Source organism: Chelmon rostratus, chromosome 11 (assembly GCF_017976325.1).
Source record: "Chelmon rostratus isolate fCheRos1 chromosome 11, fCheRos1.pri, whole genome shotgun sequence".
Taxonomy (NCBI): domain Eukaryota; kingdom Metazoa; phylum Chordata; class Actinopteri; order Chaetodontiformes; family Chaetodontidae; genus Chelmon; species Chelmon rostratus.
Genome location: NC_055668.1, coordinates 14295495 through 14312212, shown reverse-complemented (window position 1 = coordinate 14312212; position 16718 = coordinate 14295495). Strand labels below are relative to the sequence as shown.

The 16718-nt window shown below is 41.5% G+C and overlaps 2 protein-coding genes across 2 annotated transcripts; both read left to right on the top strand.

The window, feature by feature from the left end:
• Positions 1 to 4: 4 nt before the first annotated feature.
• cep55l (centrosomal protein 55 like) lies at positions 5 to 4425 on the top strand. Its single transcript, XM_041947637.1, has 10 exons — positions 5 to 59; positions 929 to 1090; positions 1275 to 1391; positions 2103 to 2168; positions 2413 to 2563; positions 2812 to 2938; positions 3036 to 3225; positions 3308 to 3382; positions 3594 to 3716; positions 4234 to 4425. The coding sequence occupies exons 2-10, from the start codon at positions 938 to 940 to the stop codon at positions 4423 to 4425; spliced, it is 1194 nt and encodes a 397-aa protein (XP_041803571.1). The 5' UTR covers positions 5 to 59; positions 929 to 937.
• Positions 4426 to 7335: 2910 nt separating this feature from the next.
• On the top strand, positions 7336 to 12928 carry LOC121613923 (cone cGMP-specific 3',5'-cyclic phosphodiesterase subunit alpha'-like). Its single transcript, XM_041947636.1, has 22 exons — positions 7336 to 7803; positions 8026 to 8178; positions 8597 to 8686; positions 8851 to 8991; positions 9090 to 9164; positions 9258 to 9322; positions 9431 to 9497; positions 9608 to 9655; positions 9771 to 9920; positions 10201 to 10344; positions 10429 to 10494; positions 10592 to 10738; positions 11030 to 11137; positions 11221 to 11330; positions 11420 to 11507; positions 11684 to 11784; positions 11916 to 12023; positions 12129 to 12192; positions 12270 to 12344; positions 12443 to 12526; positions 12642 to 12792; positions 12894 to 12928. Exons 1-22 carry the CDS (start codon positions 7336 to 7338, stop codon positions 12926 to 12928), a joined length of 2538 nt encoding a protein of 845 aa, XP_041803570.1.
• The last annotated feature ends 3790 nt before the right edge of the window (positions 12929 to 16718 follow it).

Below are 16718 nucleotides of genomic sequence, written 5' to 3'. Positions count from 1 at the left end.
CCATTCGGGTGACAGTTTGGCTGCTTGGCAGTAACACTTTGGCTCTTACCTCTGCCAAGGTAATGCTAAAATAAACTTTTAATTACTGTAGGTATTTTAAAAGAGATAGTAGTTCATTTAACGCGTATTCTGACGCGGAAAGCCAGATTTCACCACAGTAGAAGTAACGTTAGTAACTTAGCCTCGTAATATCAGTGCTTTATGCTAGCTAACTGACGTTACTGTTTGATGCTGTTTTTAAGTTTTATGCTAGCTAAACAGGCTAACCTTACCTGGTGTTATCAGAGGTGGTTCGGTTGTTATGCAGCATCTGGTGTTATCTTCTCTTTGTCAGTATTACTGGCTAACAAAACCAGCTTTCAAGTAATTTGTACTGTTTTTGTTGGTTAAGTTGGTGGTAGCCAGCTGCTTATTAGCTTTACTAGCAAGCACTGAGTATTGATGTGATTTTAGTTAAGGTTAGCTAAAGTTATTGTTGCCGATTGAAAGAGAGAGAAAATGTATTAAATCAGGTAACTTAAAAAGTAAAAATACCAGCAGCCATTTCCAGTTCAATTGGAGCTTTCTGTTATATTACATGATTGTGATCAGCAGATGGAGTTTGCCCAGTTGCCCCGGAAATTATAAGGTTTTTCCATTGTTTTCTGAGCACATAAGCTAATTCAACAACATACCATAGAGTTTTGAGTCAACAGCAACTCAGTATTATAAAGATAAAATTTATTGCAGAGTTATTGAGTTGCACTGCAGTAGATTGCAAATATAGTGCTAACTGTGAAAAGGTTTTTTTTCTGCGTTTGCTGATGGCAGCAACTGAAAGGAAACAAACTTAGACCCATTCAGAGTGTTTGTTTTTGAAATGTCATATTCTGACAACCCTAAAATGACTTATTTTTTTGTGCCGGCCTCTTGTAATTTTTGTCAACAGGTGATTGAGATGGCGTCCTCCAAACATAAGGGATTCAACAATAAAAAGCTCAACTCAGAGCTCGGTGTGGTTGTCAGAAGTCTGAGGAAGGAGAATGCGTGTCTGAAGAAGACCCTGGTTGAGTTTTCTCGTCAGCATTCAGAACACAATAAGCTGGTTGAGGTAAAGTTAGTCAAGCAGTCCTGTTTCTGTGGTATTTACCCAACATAAGTCAACTAGCCAACTACTAGTCGCACTGTTACCTCCACCTAATGATGTTGCCAGTGAGCTCTGCTTTTTAAATTTAGGGTATCGTTTTACCGCGTCACATTAGTGAAACAACTAACGTCTCATTGTCTTTTTGCAGAGATTCCTCTCTCTTGAAACTGTTAGGCGGGAGAGTTGTCAGCAGCAGACGGCCAAAAACGAGAAGTTCGGTCCGCTGTCAGAGCAGCTGAGTAGGAAAGAAGGGAACCTGATAGATGTGAGTATGAGGAGACACGTATCCACTTACTCCAGAGAGATCGTAGAAGTCAAGAACAAGTTTGTGAGTGTCAACTAGGAGTCAGTATCTTGAGAACAAAGTTGCAGGGAAGACGTAATAGCACAGCTCGATTTTAATGTGAGTAAGGGTCATGCAGGGGGAAATAATAACGGACTGTATGCCTCTATAAGCATCACACAGTATCTTTTTAGTTATGGAAGCTCTGACAAATTGTACTTTTTCAAATAAAATTGCATATTACACTTCATATGTGGCACTAATCAGAAAATCATTACTGTGTTAAATGCTTGTCAATAAATATTGATGTATTGATGCAAATAAATGGAATTTATGCATCATTAACTTTATCGTGCTATTCCTGCTGTGATATGTTGAAATGTCTTCTGTGAAAATGGTCTGTGGTTGTGTTGTGTTGTGTTCACCACTAGATGGCAGCAGTAGTTTTTCCATTGAAAGGACTACTGTTTTCCTTAAAAACACACTTCCTCTTACAGGGCACACCATCACTCTGACATTCTGGATATTGTAGAGGTCATAACACTTGAGAATCCGATGCTCTAAATCCTGCTGTACCTGTGTCTCTGGCCTTGTCATGACATGTCACAATGCAATCTCTTTTATTAAAGCACTTGCTCAGTTGTTCATTCACATATGTTAAAGTCTGTGCTGCATGCTCCTGTTGTCAAATAGGACTCCACGTCAAATGAGCAGGCCTCGACTAACAACGAAGTTGAGCTGAAAGATCGCCTCATTGATGTAAGTGCTGTGTGGTTGCCAAAAAGTACTTGTTGTATTTTTTTGCCCAATCCAGCTTCATGTATTTTTAATTACTTCAAACTTTCTAGTTTGTGTGTGCATATGTTTCCAAGTTAAGATGTGTGCCTGTGTACAGTATAGATGTCTGGCTGAGTGTTTTTGCTTTGGAGCCATCCCCCTGGCACAACTGTCTTACTTCTTTGTCTGTTATGTGCTTCTCATTCTTTTATTCAATCCCCCCGAGGCCTTGGAGAAGAACAAGCAGTGGCTGGAATATGACCAGCAGAGAGAGGCCTATGTGAGGGAAATTCTGGCCAGAATGTTATGGCTTGAGAAGCAGCTGAACGAAGCCAGTCAGGGCCGCTCGATGCAGCACAATGAGGACCATTCAGATGGTGAGCCAGAGGGACAGTGGGCAGTGGGCACTCACAACTGGGGCAACAAGGGGCAACAGACTGTCACAACAAGGTTTTTAAGATCTCGAGATTGCCCTGGAGTAGCCCATTATTACAGAATCTGCGGCTGCTGCTTGCAATGCAGAATCAGAATCTTGTGTTACTTACTACATGGTGCATGTTGTCTGATCACAGTCTTTGATTTTGTATATCAATGCTTAGTTTTCCGTTTTCATCTCTTGTTACAGGGAATGAGCGAATAAGACAGATGCAGGAGCACTATGAAACTTCCCTACAGAAAGCCAAAGATGAGCTGGAGGTGCTCAGAGAGCAGGTCGATGTTACCCAGCGGAACCTGATAACAACCCAAAACTGGTATGACTGACGCTAAAAAATGAACAGTATGGTCCTGCTCAAAGTTGGAAAAGGCTAGAATGGTAGTCAGCCACATGACAGGCCAGTTGATCTGTAGGTTCAAGGAAAGGCAGAATGAGGTGGAGGAACTGACGCAGCAGCTGCAGACTGAAACGATTAGCAGAAAAAGTGCAGCAGAAGATCACCGTTGCTCTGAGGATGAAAAGCAACAACTCAGCAATGAAAACGAAAACCTCAAACGCAGACTGGATGAGGAGAAGCGCAGGTCGGCTAACATCGAGCTGCAGGTACATGGAACAATTCATCCATTAAGTAGAAAAAATATAAATCTTAATGTCAAGATAAAATAAAATTAATCTCTCTTCTCAGGTGAGTCTCAGTCAGGAGTTTCTGTTAAATCGTCACCATGCAGACCAGGACAAGATAACAGACCTGGAACGACAGGTATGACAGGCAGGCTCATTTGCATCAGTCATCTCAGTTCTGGTACCTTATCCCCCTTACTCGACTGAATCCTGACCTCTTTGATTTGTTTCTAAAGGGAAAATGTCAGTCCCCTCAAAGGCAAAGGACATACTTTATATGTGAAAAATATTATCCCCACACCTATACCATACTATATTCTCCTTTGTAATGCAAACTTTTAAAATTTTAGATCAAGATTTCTTCACAAGACCTTGTGGACGAGAAGCAGGATTGTTCATATTTAAAGAAGCAATTGGTCAGAGTTCTGAAGATGCTGCAAAAAACCAAAGACCATGTGCCTACACAATCAAAGGTTGGAATGAGTAGTGCAAAGGACTAGATTAGTAATTATTATAAAGCTGCATCAATTGATATTTTTTGGGGGGGTGCCACTTGGGGCCAGAGTAACAACCTAAAAACAAAACACTGACATAGTATTTTAGCCCATTTACACATACAGCAGATAAAGAGCAACTTTTGCATTTATTTAGTCGTGTCTCTGGTCACATGACGAATGTAAGGCCAGTATTCACTTCCATTTTGACCCTGGAAACAATGTTGATAGTAGTTAGTTGTGGGAAGGAAAAACAAAACAATAATTCAGAATAACCTAAAAGGCTCCATTGAGCTCAGAGTTAAATCATTTTCTGCATCCCCTGTGACCCCTTCGACATTATACAGTAGTAATTTAATCTTTTGCTAATATTACAAATGTTAGCGTGCAGCTTTAAGTTTTTATTGGTCAAACATAACAGAACTACCTGACTTAGCTGACTTAATCACCCAGGTTCTTATTAATCATAACTGATGGATGACTCCTTTTTTGTTAGAGGGACGAGCCGAAATGCAACTTATGTGAAGAGGCACACTCGCCCTCCCTGGCCTCCAGAGATATCCTGACATCCTCCCCTCACAGCAGCTTGCTGAATGAAAGCTTCCTCGAGTGTCCCAGCTGCCGGGCCGCGTATCCTGCCAGTCACTACCGAGACCTGATGGACCACCTGGAAATCTGCCTAGACTGAGCTGATCAGTTCTATATGTTGTGTAATATGGATTTCACTCATGCTGTGTAACCAGAGGTACGAGTTAGCTTAATAAACTACAGTGTTGAGTTGCTGAATTCTACTGACTTTGGTGGTTCCCTGAATTTACATGAAAATTTCAGTTTGCTCAGTATTTCAGTTTATGACCAACTAATTTGTGTGATACTAAAATCATGTCACCGTTGGTCCTTGATCCCTTCTCAGGTCTCGCACCAGATGAAAAGCTCAAAACAGCTTGTGTAAGGTAATCCCTTCCCTGTGCTATTTAAAGGCATGGATTAGTATTGCTAGCCAACAATATGGAGAGTCAGAAGTCTGCAAGTGGCCGTGGGCTTTGAAAGGGAACGTGACACCAAGGGTTTATGTAGGCTAAGGAAAAACATGTTATATGACGCCTCTTAACTTGCTGTGCCTTTTAGGAACTTTTCATAGGCAAACATCTTCATGGAAAGCTAGAATATGAGCTTAGCCTGTCTGAGAGGCAGACTTATAGACAAGAGGAGGCTTCTCTTGTGGCCTTGTAGAGAGATGTGGGAGGATGTGTCTCAGCTACAGCAAACATTTCTTAGGTAAATCTCTCATCTTTCTGAACATTTTAAAAACTATTCCTGTAGGGTTTGCACGAGATGAAAAGCCAATTTTTAGGACAGACGCTGATCAGTTACTGTATCACTACTACTGTAATTTACTGGGAAGCATCTCAGTAATCTCATTCACAGTGTAAATAAAAGTGGTGTCAAGATAATTAGATCTCAACAGCTAATTTACGATTTACGCAGTATTGCTGCTGAACAGTTTCATTGATTGAAGCTTAGACCTTGGATTAACCCACAGAGAAGTCAATCCCAGTCAATTACAACTGTTTGTTGTTATTACATGTAGAGCTGTTTCTAAAGAGGTAATCTGAAAAAAGTGCTAAAGAAATGTGGCATTGAAGTAGCACAGAATAGCTACACAGTGGAAGACAGAAGCACGAAGAACATGACTCCACATCTGGTAGCAGCTGGAGCAAGGCTCGTCACCATCCTCCATCCTGCCTCCTCTTCCCCTTAATCATTTCATGCCCTATCAGCTCATTTTCCCCATTTCCTTTCCTGGTGTGAAGCATCATTAAGCATCTTGGATCTAAATCACCTCTTTCAGCCTATATGGACTCGCACACTCACTCCACTCAAGGAACTTCACTAATTTTTCCTTCACTGAGCTACACCGCTCAGATCATGTTGCCACCACTATTGTCGAGACCCTGGCTCTTGCAGCTGCCTTCCTGGTTTCCGTGGCAGCAAATGTAGGAGCTGCAGCCCTGGTAACCTTGGAACGCAGACTGCTGGCCAACAAGACCATCCCGACGGCCTGCCACACTATGCTGTAAGTCATCTGTATGAGCGGCCGTGTCACCATCACTACCCTGGCCTCTGTATTTAACTTTTCCACCCAATTCATTCCCACTTAAGACATGCGTCTTTAAAAATTGATCCCAAATATAAGTAATTTCCCTAAAAATTTTAGCAGATGTTACTCAAACAGGAGTAAATATTGCGTTTGTTGGGAACTATTTTCAAATACGGATTAATACACATTTGCTCTACTAAGCATCAGGTTGTTCCACTGGAGACAAACATGAAGGGCGTCATCCACCATGTGCAAAACTATGTTCGAATAGAGGATTCAAACTTACATAAAACATACAGTTTCTTTTCAGTCTATGAAAATGTATCACACTACAAAATGCCAAATAATAAATGTGTTGCAGTAATGCAGCACAGATTATTATTAGCTAACTACCTTTAGTTACTTTATGAGAACCTTTTACATAAAGAATGCAATATTGAATGTTGTTTTGATTCTTAAGACGTAAGAAGTATATCAAGTGTACAGAAACAAATGAATTAATCAATTGACTAATATCAATTCAATTTTAAAAATTGTGGAAAAAAGACTATTTTAAATTACTTTTTAGTCACACCATCACTGTTTTGTCATGGCATGGGAGTAAATGATTGTCTCATAGCCAGATCATACTAACAAAGGCAGTTTGCCTGCCAACGAGAGTAATTAAACCCAAAGCAGCAGTTGACAATCCTACTTAATCCTTTCAATGGTTAAATGTAGCTGCTATCTAGCAGAAGTGACCGTAGAGACCAAAGCATTGCTGGCTGTCAGCTGACTAGCTGTAGTGCCGTCATTTCAGCCTTCCATGTGTCTCTGTATCATGACATTAATCACTGTCTCTCATACAAAGGTTCTCAGACATCATAAGACACTTAAACACAGCTTTCATCAAGTGGTCTGTAGCTCCTCTGACCCTCTTTGCCTGGTATTATTGCTATGGTATTATCCTTATCCTCCTAAAATCATACAGCAGTCCTTCCACGACGGTGTTTGGTACATTTTAAAATGAATCAACCGCATTTTTAATGCTGAAGCAGTATACACAAAGTGTTTATGGAGGATAGCTCAGTATGTTATCATTCTGGAAACTCATAGGAATAATTGTAGTCTTTCCTGTACTTCTACAGTGCAGGTCATACTGTGGGTGCCATAACTCAGTTATTACCTGTGATGGGATTGGCCATTAAAATGACAAGCGGCTGGATTTACAAGTTAAGAAAGCTCAGGGGCTTTATGACTCTTGCGTCACAGTCATTAGTTCCCCCTGGGATCCCCTTACCTAGTAAGCCACTCACTACCTTCTGTTGCTGTGGAGAAGGTTGGAGCTGCAGCTTCGGTCCAGTGTCCTCAGAGGAAATGCCTCAGTAGGATCCGCACCGCCACATCTTCTGGAGGCCACTTTCGCAGCTCCAATCTCTCCTCCGTCCAGCTGCAGCCGTCTGAGAGGAGCATCTTTGTGCAGCTACATAAGGGATCGTCCATCCAAACTTGAACAACATGGCAGACAAAGACTCTGTAGAGAAGTTCCTTGACAACAACCCACAGTTTGCTAAGGAGTACTATGATAAGAAAGTCAAGGCAGATGTGATCACTGCTGCCTTCAACAACCAGGTCCAGGTCAAAGACCCGGCCTCTTACAAGGATGTCTCCACCATCCAGGAGGCTGAGTTCATTTTTGAGCTCCTAAAGGAGATGCAGGGCGACAACCCGATGGAAAAAGCCCTGCATAAAGTTCTCCAGAGGATCGCCCTGCTGGTACAGGCTGATCGCTGCAGCTACTTCGGCTACAGGGCTCGTAACGGAACACCCGAGCTGTCCACGATCCTCTTCGATGTGACACACAATTCTCCATTTGATAGAAATATAGTGAACCCCAATGTAGAGATCGTTTTTCCCACCGACATGGGCATTGTTGGATGGACAGCCCACTCCAAGAAGCCTCAGAATATCCCTGATGTTAAGAAGGTGAGCTGACAAAGATGGTAAATAAGATTGAGTATAGAAATAACACAAATACAGATGGATCAAAGAATGTGCTCAAACCAATTGTCTTTTTGTGCAACAAACTATTTGTGCATCAGTGTGTCTTTTCTCATGCTGCTGCCTAACTTAGTATAATAGCACACAGTGATAGAGTGTTGATGCAATGGACATGTATGTTAACCTTATTCTCTTTATTCTTTCCAGAACTCTCATTTCAGTGACTTTGTGGATAAACAGACAAAATACACCACCAAATGCATGCTTACTGCTCCCATCATGAATGGAAAGGAACCCATCGGTGTCATCATGGCACTCAACAAACAAGGTGCTGATGAGTTCTCAAAGGGTGATCAGGAGGTGAGTGGCTCATTTTTAATTATGTCATACTTCATACTGGCAATTAGTCTAAAGACTAAATCAAACAGGCTGCACTTAGTTGGGCTTTACCACTTGCAGGAGGCAGACAAATCCAGCACGAGGCTCATATCCTTACCTGAACTTGCGTGGTAAAATGGCCAATTTTAGCCGAACAGCTTCCTGTCCCTGACCTGTATATTTTAAAGCTTGACATAATACTCTGGGTTGCCGTTATGACAGCTCAGCTTATAATCCTTTTAGGAAGGGGGAGGTCAGACACTTCTTCTCATCTTTTTTCGTGGTCTCTTTGTGGCTCTAGCAGCCATGCAAGTGAATATCTGTCTGAGGAAGTGACTAATCTGTTGAACATGTAAACGTGATTCATCAAGCAATACGTTTCTTTGCTCTTTCATTACAGCTCTTCAATAAATATGTGAACTTTGCTTCTGTAGTCGCTCTCCAAGCCCACACTTCTTACATGTGGGATGTAGAGTCCAGGAGGAGTCAGGTAAACACACACAGTGATAAACCCACTTGTCTGGTCTGATTTTTACAAGGCAAATATTTGGCAGCTCTCTTCATGTTTCAGAGATATTCATTTTCCAGCATTTTGACACAAGAATCAAAAGCTCCCATGAAAGTCATCACCAGTGGTTCTATTCCTTGCTGTAGGTGTTGCTGTGGTCAGCCAGCAAAGTGTTTGAGGAGCTGACAGATATTGAGAGGCAGTTTCACAAAGCCTTGTACACAGTGAGGACATATATCAAGTGTGAGAGATACTCTGTGGGACTCCTGGACATGACCAAAGAAAAGGTGCGTAGACCTGTTCACTGCAGTTCTACCTGCAGCTGCATGCACTGCAGCTCTCTGTGTTAATTAATAATGCAGCATGTTGGCCTTGTCTTAACCAGGAGTTCTTTGATGAGTGGCCAATCAAGCTTGGAGAGCAGGAGCCATACAAGGGCCCGAAGACCCCCGACGGCAGAGTAAGTCTAACACTGGGTTTGTTGTTGAAATTATTCTCATCCACCAATTTGTGGAGATTTTAAACATATCAACTTTTATAATTTATCATTCAGGAAATCAGCTTCTACAAGATTATTGACTACTTGCTGGAGGACAAAGAGGAGATTAAAGTTATCCCGTAAGTATGATGATGCACTGATTGATGAGTTTACAGCTTTATTTGCATGTTTTTAACTGGGAGTGTAATGAGAAGACGTGCAGTCACTGATCCTCTCTGAACTCACAGCGGCCCTCCAGCCGACCACTGGGCTCTGGTCAGCGGACTCCCCTCATACGTGGCCGAGAATGGATTCGTAAGTTCCACCTTTGTTTTTCATGCGAACGCTGCAGTAGTTAATTAACTAGCTGCACTGATCTGTTGACCTCCAAACACACACTGAATGACGTTTTTTACTACTCCTAGATCTGCAACATGATGAATGCCGCGGCAGATGAGTACTTTGCATTTCAGGTGAGACATCCTTCACTGACAACTGGAATTTAGTTAAATTCACTTTGTTTCTTGCAACACAGCCGTTCACTTAAAACAGAAATAATCTGGATGTTCTCTTGCATTGGTTTGACAGAAAGAGGCGGTGGATGAGACTGGATGGAAGATTAAGAATGTCCTCTCGCTCCCTATCGTCAACAAAAAGGAAGAAATTGTTGGCGTTGCCACTTTCTTCAACAGAAGAGATGGCAAACCCTTTGACGAAAATGATGAACAGATTACAGAAGTACGGAGGAATATCTCTTATTTATTTATCTGTATATGCCTCCCAACATTATATTTTTAAAATACTGCACTCCCAAGGTATTTCAGTGTAATTTAGATTAATTTAACTAACCATTTATAGAATTTATGGACACATTTTAATATGCTTCTAAAAATATTACAATATTTTTTTATTTTTATGACTTCAGCAGTAGCTTGTATTGGCAAATTAGGTAAAAGTACATAATATCTACAGAATATCCAGAATTCAGAGGAGTATTTGTATTTGTCCATGTCACCAGGCTCTAACCCAGTTCCTCGGCTGGTCCACCCTGAACAGCGACACGTACGACAAACTGAACAGGACAGAGTGGAGGAAGGATGTTGCCCAGGAAATGCTCATGTACCAGACGACGGCCACCCTGGATGATGTGCAGACCATTCTGGTAAGCTGCTGCTGACCAATGTCACCTCAGCCAGACTGAAAGCACATTCCTAGATCAGTCTTTATTTTTTTAATTTCTCCACAGAACACTCAAGAGAAGCTCGGCTCTGCACCAGAAGACTGTGACCAGAAGGAGATGTACAAACTGTTGGTAAGGGCTGCGATGCGTAAACCAAAGTGCTCCTAATGAGCCTCGTGGTTGTTTTGGACGCCATACTGACCTTCTGCGCTGTGTTTCCAATATGCAGAAAGCCAACATCCCTGATGCCAAGACCGTGGAGCTGCACGAGTTCCGCTTCAGTGACTTCCCCTTGTCAGAGTTTGAACTCATCAAGTGTGGAATCCGCTGCTTCTTTGAGCTGGGGGTGGTGGAGAAGTTCAAAGTCCCCCCTGAGGTACAGTATGTCAGCGGTCAGGAAACCGCTGTCTGGAGCACAAACCACCTCTGAAACACTCAAACACACCAACATTTGTGCATTTTGAGTGCAGAGAGATTACATTTCAGGTCTAACTGAATTATCACTTGAGTGAAGCTCTAATTATTGTTATATATATTTTTGGACTTTGGCTGATCTGAGTTGCTGAAAGACGTATATTTGATCTGAGTCCTAAACCGACGATGTGAATCCAAAGATTCATTGCAGCTCTGTTTCATTCTTTTTGTTTTTGCCACCTCTGTCATGCAGATCCTGACGCGATGGATGTACACCGTTCGCAGGGGATACCGTGACATCACCTACCACAACTGGAGGCACGGCTTCAATGTTGGACAAACCATGTTCACGCTGCTCTTGGTGAGTCTGATTTCTCATACTATTTTTCTTTTTATTACTTGTGCTACTGTTATAACACTGTGCCCTTTTTTTCCCCTCAACAGACAGGTAAACTGAAGAAGTATTACTCTGACCTCGAGGCCTTTGCCATGGTTGCTGCCGGATTCTGCCACGACATTGACCACAGAGGAACCAACAATCTCTACCAGACAAAGTAAGGTTACTGTGACACATTCACAGTGAGAAACTGAAAACGTAATAGATATTTGACCTATATGCTCTGGTTCTGGTGCACTCTTGTAGGAGTTTATCCCCTCTGGCAAAACTGCACAGCTCCTCCATTATGGAGCGACACCACCTGGAGTACAGTAAGACGCTGATGGAGAATGAGGTGGGTCCTCATATTTCAATATTTGTGTTTGACAGTAGCTGTGGTTTGAAATAGATAAAAGTCTATTAACTGTTTTTCATGCTGTACTGTAAGCAGCTAGATTTTTTTTTTTTTTTGGTGGGACTTAGTGACATCTTGGCTGCTGTCTAACTTCATTCTTCTGCTGTTGTTCACAGAACCTGAATATCTTCCAAAACCTTCAGAAGCGTCAGTTTGAGACAGTGCAGCATCTGTTTGAAGTTTGCATAATTGCTACTGATCTCGCCCTCTACTTCAAGTAAGGAATGCTAGGAGTTTTGTTCTGTCCCTCATTCTGTAGTTAACAGCATTAATACTTACACTTTTAATGGCTATTCTTTTCAAGTTTTTCGACTTGTGAAAAGATCTGACAGCTTTCTGGTCTTTCAGGAAGAGAACGATGTTCCAAAAGATTGTGGATGCTGTTGAGGGGATCCCAGACGAGAAGGAGAAGGTCAACTACGTCTCCAACAATCCAACCAGGAAGGAAATTGTCATGTAAATGCAGAGTTTATCATGTGAAGTAGCCACTTCAATACTTAACCCTCTAATGTTGATGCTGTCATTCAAAGATGTTCTCCGATGGTGTCGTACTTTCCGCAGGGCAATGATGATGACAGCTTGTGACCTGTCAGCCATTACGAAGCCGTGGGAGGTTCAGAGCAAGGTGTGTTCCCGTCTTCTTGTAGCACGACTACAAAGCATCAGTCAGCCATTTGTTCTCATTGTTGTGCTGGTCCTCAGGTCGCTCTGATGGTGGCAGCAGAATTTTGGGAGCAGGGAGACCTCGAAAGGACAGTCCTTGACCAGCAGCCCATTGTAAGAGCTGTATACTGTGTTTTTTGGTATGATGCCTGCATTGTGTATGTTGACATAAAGTCATAACAATAAAAATTCTATCTTACGTCTTTTTTTAGCCAATGATGGACAGAAATCATGCAGATGAGCTGCCTAAGATGCAGTGTGGTTTCATCGACTTCGTCTGCTCCTTTGTGTACAAGGTACCGAGAAACAAATAAAAAGCACTCAGTTTGAGTGCAACCTCCTTTTCTCCCTCTTGTCTTTATTGTCTGCACGTGTGTACCTGCACTCACACATGTATCCGCATGTTTGCAGGAGTTTTCTCGCTTCCACACGGAAATCAGCCCCATGTTTGATGGGTTGAACATCAACAGGGGAGAGTGGAGAGCTCTGGCCGATGTCCACGAGGCTAAGATGAAGGCGATTGAAGACGAGAAGAAAAGGCTGGAAGGTGGAGACACACAGGGTGAGCGCCCGCGTTCGAAATTGCATCCACCACCCGGTTCTGTGTTTGCGTCATTCCACATCTCTCACTGTCCTTCTCATTTCTTCCTTCTACAGCTCAAGATGGCGCGAAGTCAAAGACGTGCGTCATCTGCTAGACCTCCAGGACCGTCAAGGCATTTATGAATGTTTGTCTGGATGTGTATTTGTACAGTATGTGTATGTGCATGAGCATGTGTTCATAAATGAGGGAATTGTAAAGTGCAAAGATCTCTAAATAATTATTTTTATAAACTATGATGTAGAGTTCTTCTATCTTCTAACACTAAAAGCTATTTTAATCAGCACCAGTCTGGAGCACGTACAGTTTGTATGTGATACTATGAAAACATTCATTTAACATTATTCATGTATATACTAAAATAATTATTTGAATCGTTAAGAAGAGTACATGTTTGTATTTTATTATAAATATATTTATACTGGATATAATGTAAGGATATTTAGCTCACTTTCATTTTCTTTGGACACAATGTAAATAGAAATATTAGGCTGCAAGTATGAAGCAGTTCGAGCTGTTATATCTGAGTATTTTTGCAATATAAATAATAATAAAATGCCCTTATTTTGTTGAGAAAGAACTTCAGAAACAGAATCAATGTTTGCTTTTTTTTTAATTGCAAGTACTGCTTTGCAATTTGCAACATATGTCGCCAGCAAATGGGTGAGAGATGTAAGAAGATTTGTCTGAACTGGATTTGGTTATAAGCCACCTTGAGCCCTTTGGCTTTCCTTTTTAAGTCCCCCGCTTATATAAAGTAAAAATACTGCTGCCCTGCTCAGAAGTCAACGCGTCCATGTGGCATTCAGGACACATGAAGGTGTCATGTGGAAACACTGTACAGCACGCAGAGTCAAATCCACCATGTACACGAGAAATGGGATTGTTTGCTCTTCATTCCTTAATGCTGAAATGTTCTGATTTATTTTGGAAAAATAAATTGCAGTATCTTTCACAGATTTCCTGAAACGGAGCTTGTGACATGGGTAGCGCATAGCGGATTGATGTCAGATTTGATTTTCTTTTCTGATTTATGAATGTTTGCTTTTTTGAATGTTAGCAAATGCAACCTTTGCAAAGAGATGTGTCTCTATCATGCATGTATAGCATTTAATACATAATTATATGTGCAATAGCATCATGTATAAGACCTGAAAAATGTCAATAAAGTTTATTTTCAAATCATGTCTGTTTTGTGCAAACCATTCTGAAAACTGCATGCTCATTTCAGATGCAGCATGGTAGTAATGTCAGGGTATGCTAGCTGCAGCACATTGATTATTAAATAGAAAGAGTTAACTGAGTGACTTGCAGCCTCATTGATTACATGACTGACCAATATACCTCTGTGTATACTATCCTAACTACTTAGATCCAGCTAAATATGGTTTTAGGAAAGCAGGACAACATCACCTTTTAATCAACTGCTAAAAAGCTTATAAGAGATCTGTGTTACTGATTTGGAACATAAATTGGTATCTTTATGAATAAGAGGAATATCCATGTACCAAGTCCAGATGTGTATCCAGATACTATATCACAATTTACAAAGATGAACGGCAAAATACATCAGCTCCACCTTTGTATGCTGCAGCTTAAAAAGGTTTAAAGTATGCACAGTCATGCCTGTTGACCTTTGACTGTTTAGCATGTTGTTTGACCTCACCTGGGATGGGCAGCAGGTGTTGTGGTGCGTCATATGAGAATATCCCCAGAAGATCTCATGCAGGCTCCTGCTGCTTCTTACTATAACTGCAAAAATCTACTCAGAATAACAAAATGTCAAATGCAGGTTAACGTGACATTTTTCCTATCAGCTCTACACAGAAAAAAAACAACAACATTTCAAGCATTTCTCTGCAGTGATGGTAATTTGCTGTGTCACATGCAGCTACCATAATTGTGTACATTTGAGATGTGTTGTCTTGTGTCACTGCTGTAAGTGATCATCCCCTTGATATGATTGACTCAGGCAGGCGACTGACAGGTGACAGTAAACTTCATATGGGAGGCAGAGAGCACCTCAGTTACAAGTCACGTCATGGGAAGTAAGCCAGCTTTGTGGTCTCACAGGACACCTTAAGACAGCATGTGGGTTCAGAGGTCAGACAGCAAAGCAAGAGTACGTTCACTTAATGTGCTGCTTTCACTGATGGGGGAGGACCGGAGGAGCCGGAGGGTGGCCACCTCTATTCTATATGATATGAGTAGTAGACTATTCAAATTGTATGAATATTAATTTTAATGTCACTGATTTACAATCATATTAATAATGATAATAATCATTAATATAATCTTGAAAGTAAAGAAGAAAGATGCAGCATGGACATGAATTGTAGATTTAAGCTTAAAAAAGTCTCACCAACAGTTTATTTTGTATCACAAACCTCTTCTTCTTCTTCTTCTTCTTCTTCTTCTTCTTCTTCTTCTTCTTCTTCTTCTTCTTCTTCTTGTTCTACTACTACTACTACTACTACTACTACTACTACTGGAAATAATATTAAATAGCCAAGACCTCATAAATCAATGCACCTCTGACAGGCTCTGCCTTGGCTCTACATTTCCCTCTAGTGGGGAGGTCAGTCCATCAGGGAAGACAGTCTGCTTCTACACCTAAAGGATCAAAAAGTGCAAACATCCACTTGAACATCTTTTAATCTTTAATGCTTAAATAATCCCTTTTCAGCTAAAGAGGCATGAGGTAATGCAGATTAACATACATTTGCTATATATTGATTATTAGCTGCAGAAAACAAAGAACACAGAGCCTAAAAGTCCATTAACAGAAGTCAGAAACACCAGACTCAGCAGCGGACATTGCTGTGGTCGAATACTTGCTGGACAGCGTGTGTTCTATTCTGGTGAAGAATGATGGCATTTATCAAGCACAGAAACTACCCATCATCTTGCAGCACAACAATAATATCCAGTGTTCTCCATTTAGTCCAACAGCTGCTGAGGAAAAGAGACATTTGTTACTCTCTGTTCCTTCCAGCTAGTCCTTGTCCACAGCTCCCCTCCGCACATGTCCTCTCAGAAGGCAGCAGCCTACTTCAGAGTATCTCCCTCACTGGCCGTATCTTTATTCTCCTGCTCCTCTAAATGCCCTGCTTTCATTTTTACAGGTGAAATTTTATTATGACGGTAAACAGACACTGGATATCAAATGGTGCAATTGCATCAGGGACAGAGGTCCAGAGCAGCATGTATTTAATCAGAGAGACTTTAAAAACAGCTGCACATGTTTCTTCCCAGAAGAGTCTGGTGCAAGCAGCCCTGCCAGGCACAGTGAGTAAACATATTAATCCTTCAATTCTGGAGGGACCTGAGACATTAGATGATGAAGAAGTCCTTATATGGCTCCAATGTCTGGCACAGCAGGGGAGCATACTGCAATAAAACTGCAGGCTGTGTTTTATTGCAATAAAACAGGGAATAAAAGAGAGGAGTGGGCTTTTTTGTTTAATGAAATAAACATGGTGTCATGCAGCAAAGCAGGATGGGAGAAAAGACCTGTCCTTTGTGAGGGGGGTGAGGGGGATGGGGTTCATTTGATTGAGACAGAGCAGATGTCAGGATGATAGGAGGGCTTCCCCACACCCCTCCATCGCAGGGCAGCCACATTTTTGCATCCACCGGTCGCCATGGAAACCGCGTGCAGAATAGGAAATACACCCAAAATGTGAAGGAAAGAAAGGTGATGGGAACATTTAGAGTAAAGCTCAAGGTTATAGAGGCATTAATAATACTAAGCTCTAATGGGAGGATGTTGGCATGTCTACATCCAATATACAGCTATGCCATGATGACATTTAATCCTCAATGGGTTTCCCACCCGCTTCCCGCATAGAAAGCCCGTGTGCGTCTGCGCCACAGGCAGCAATCCG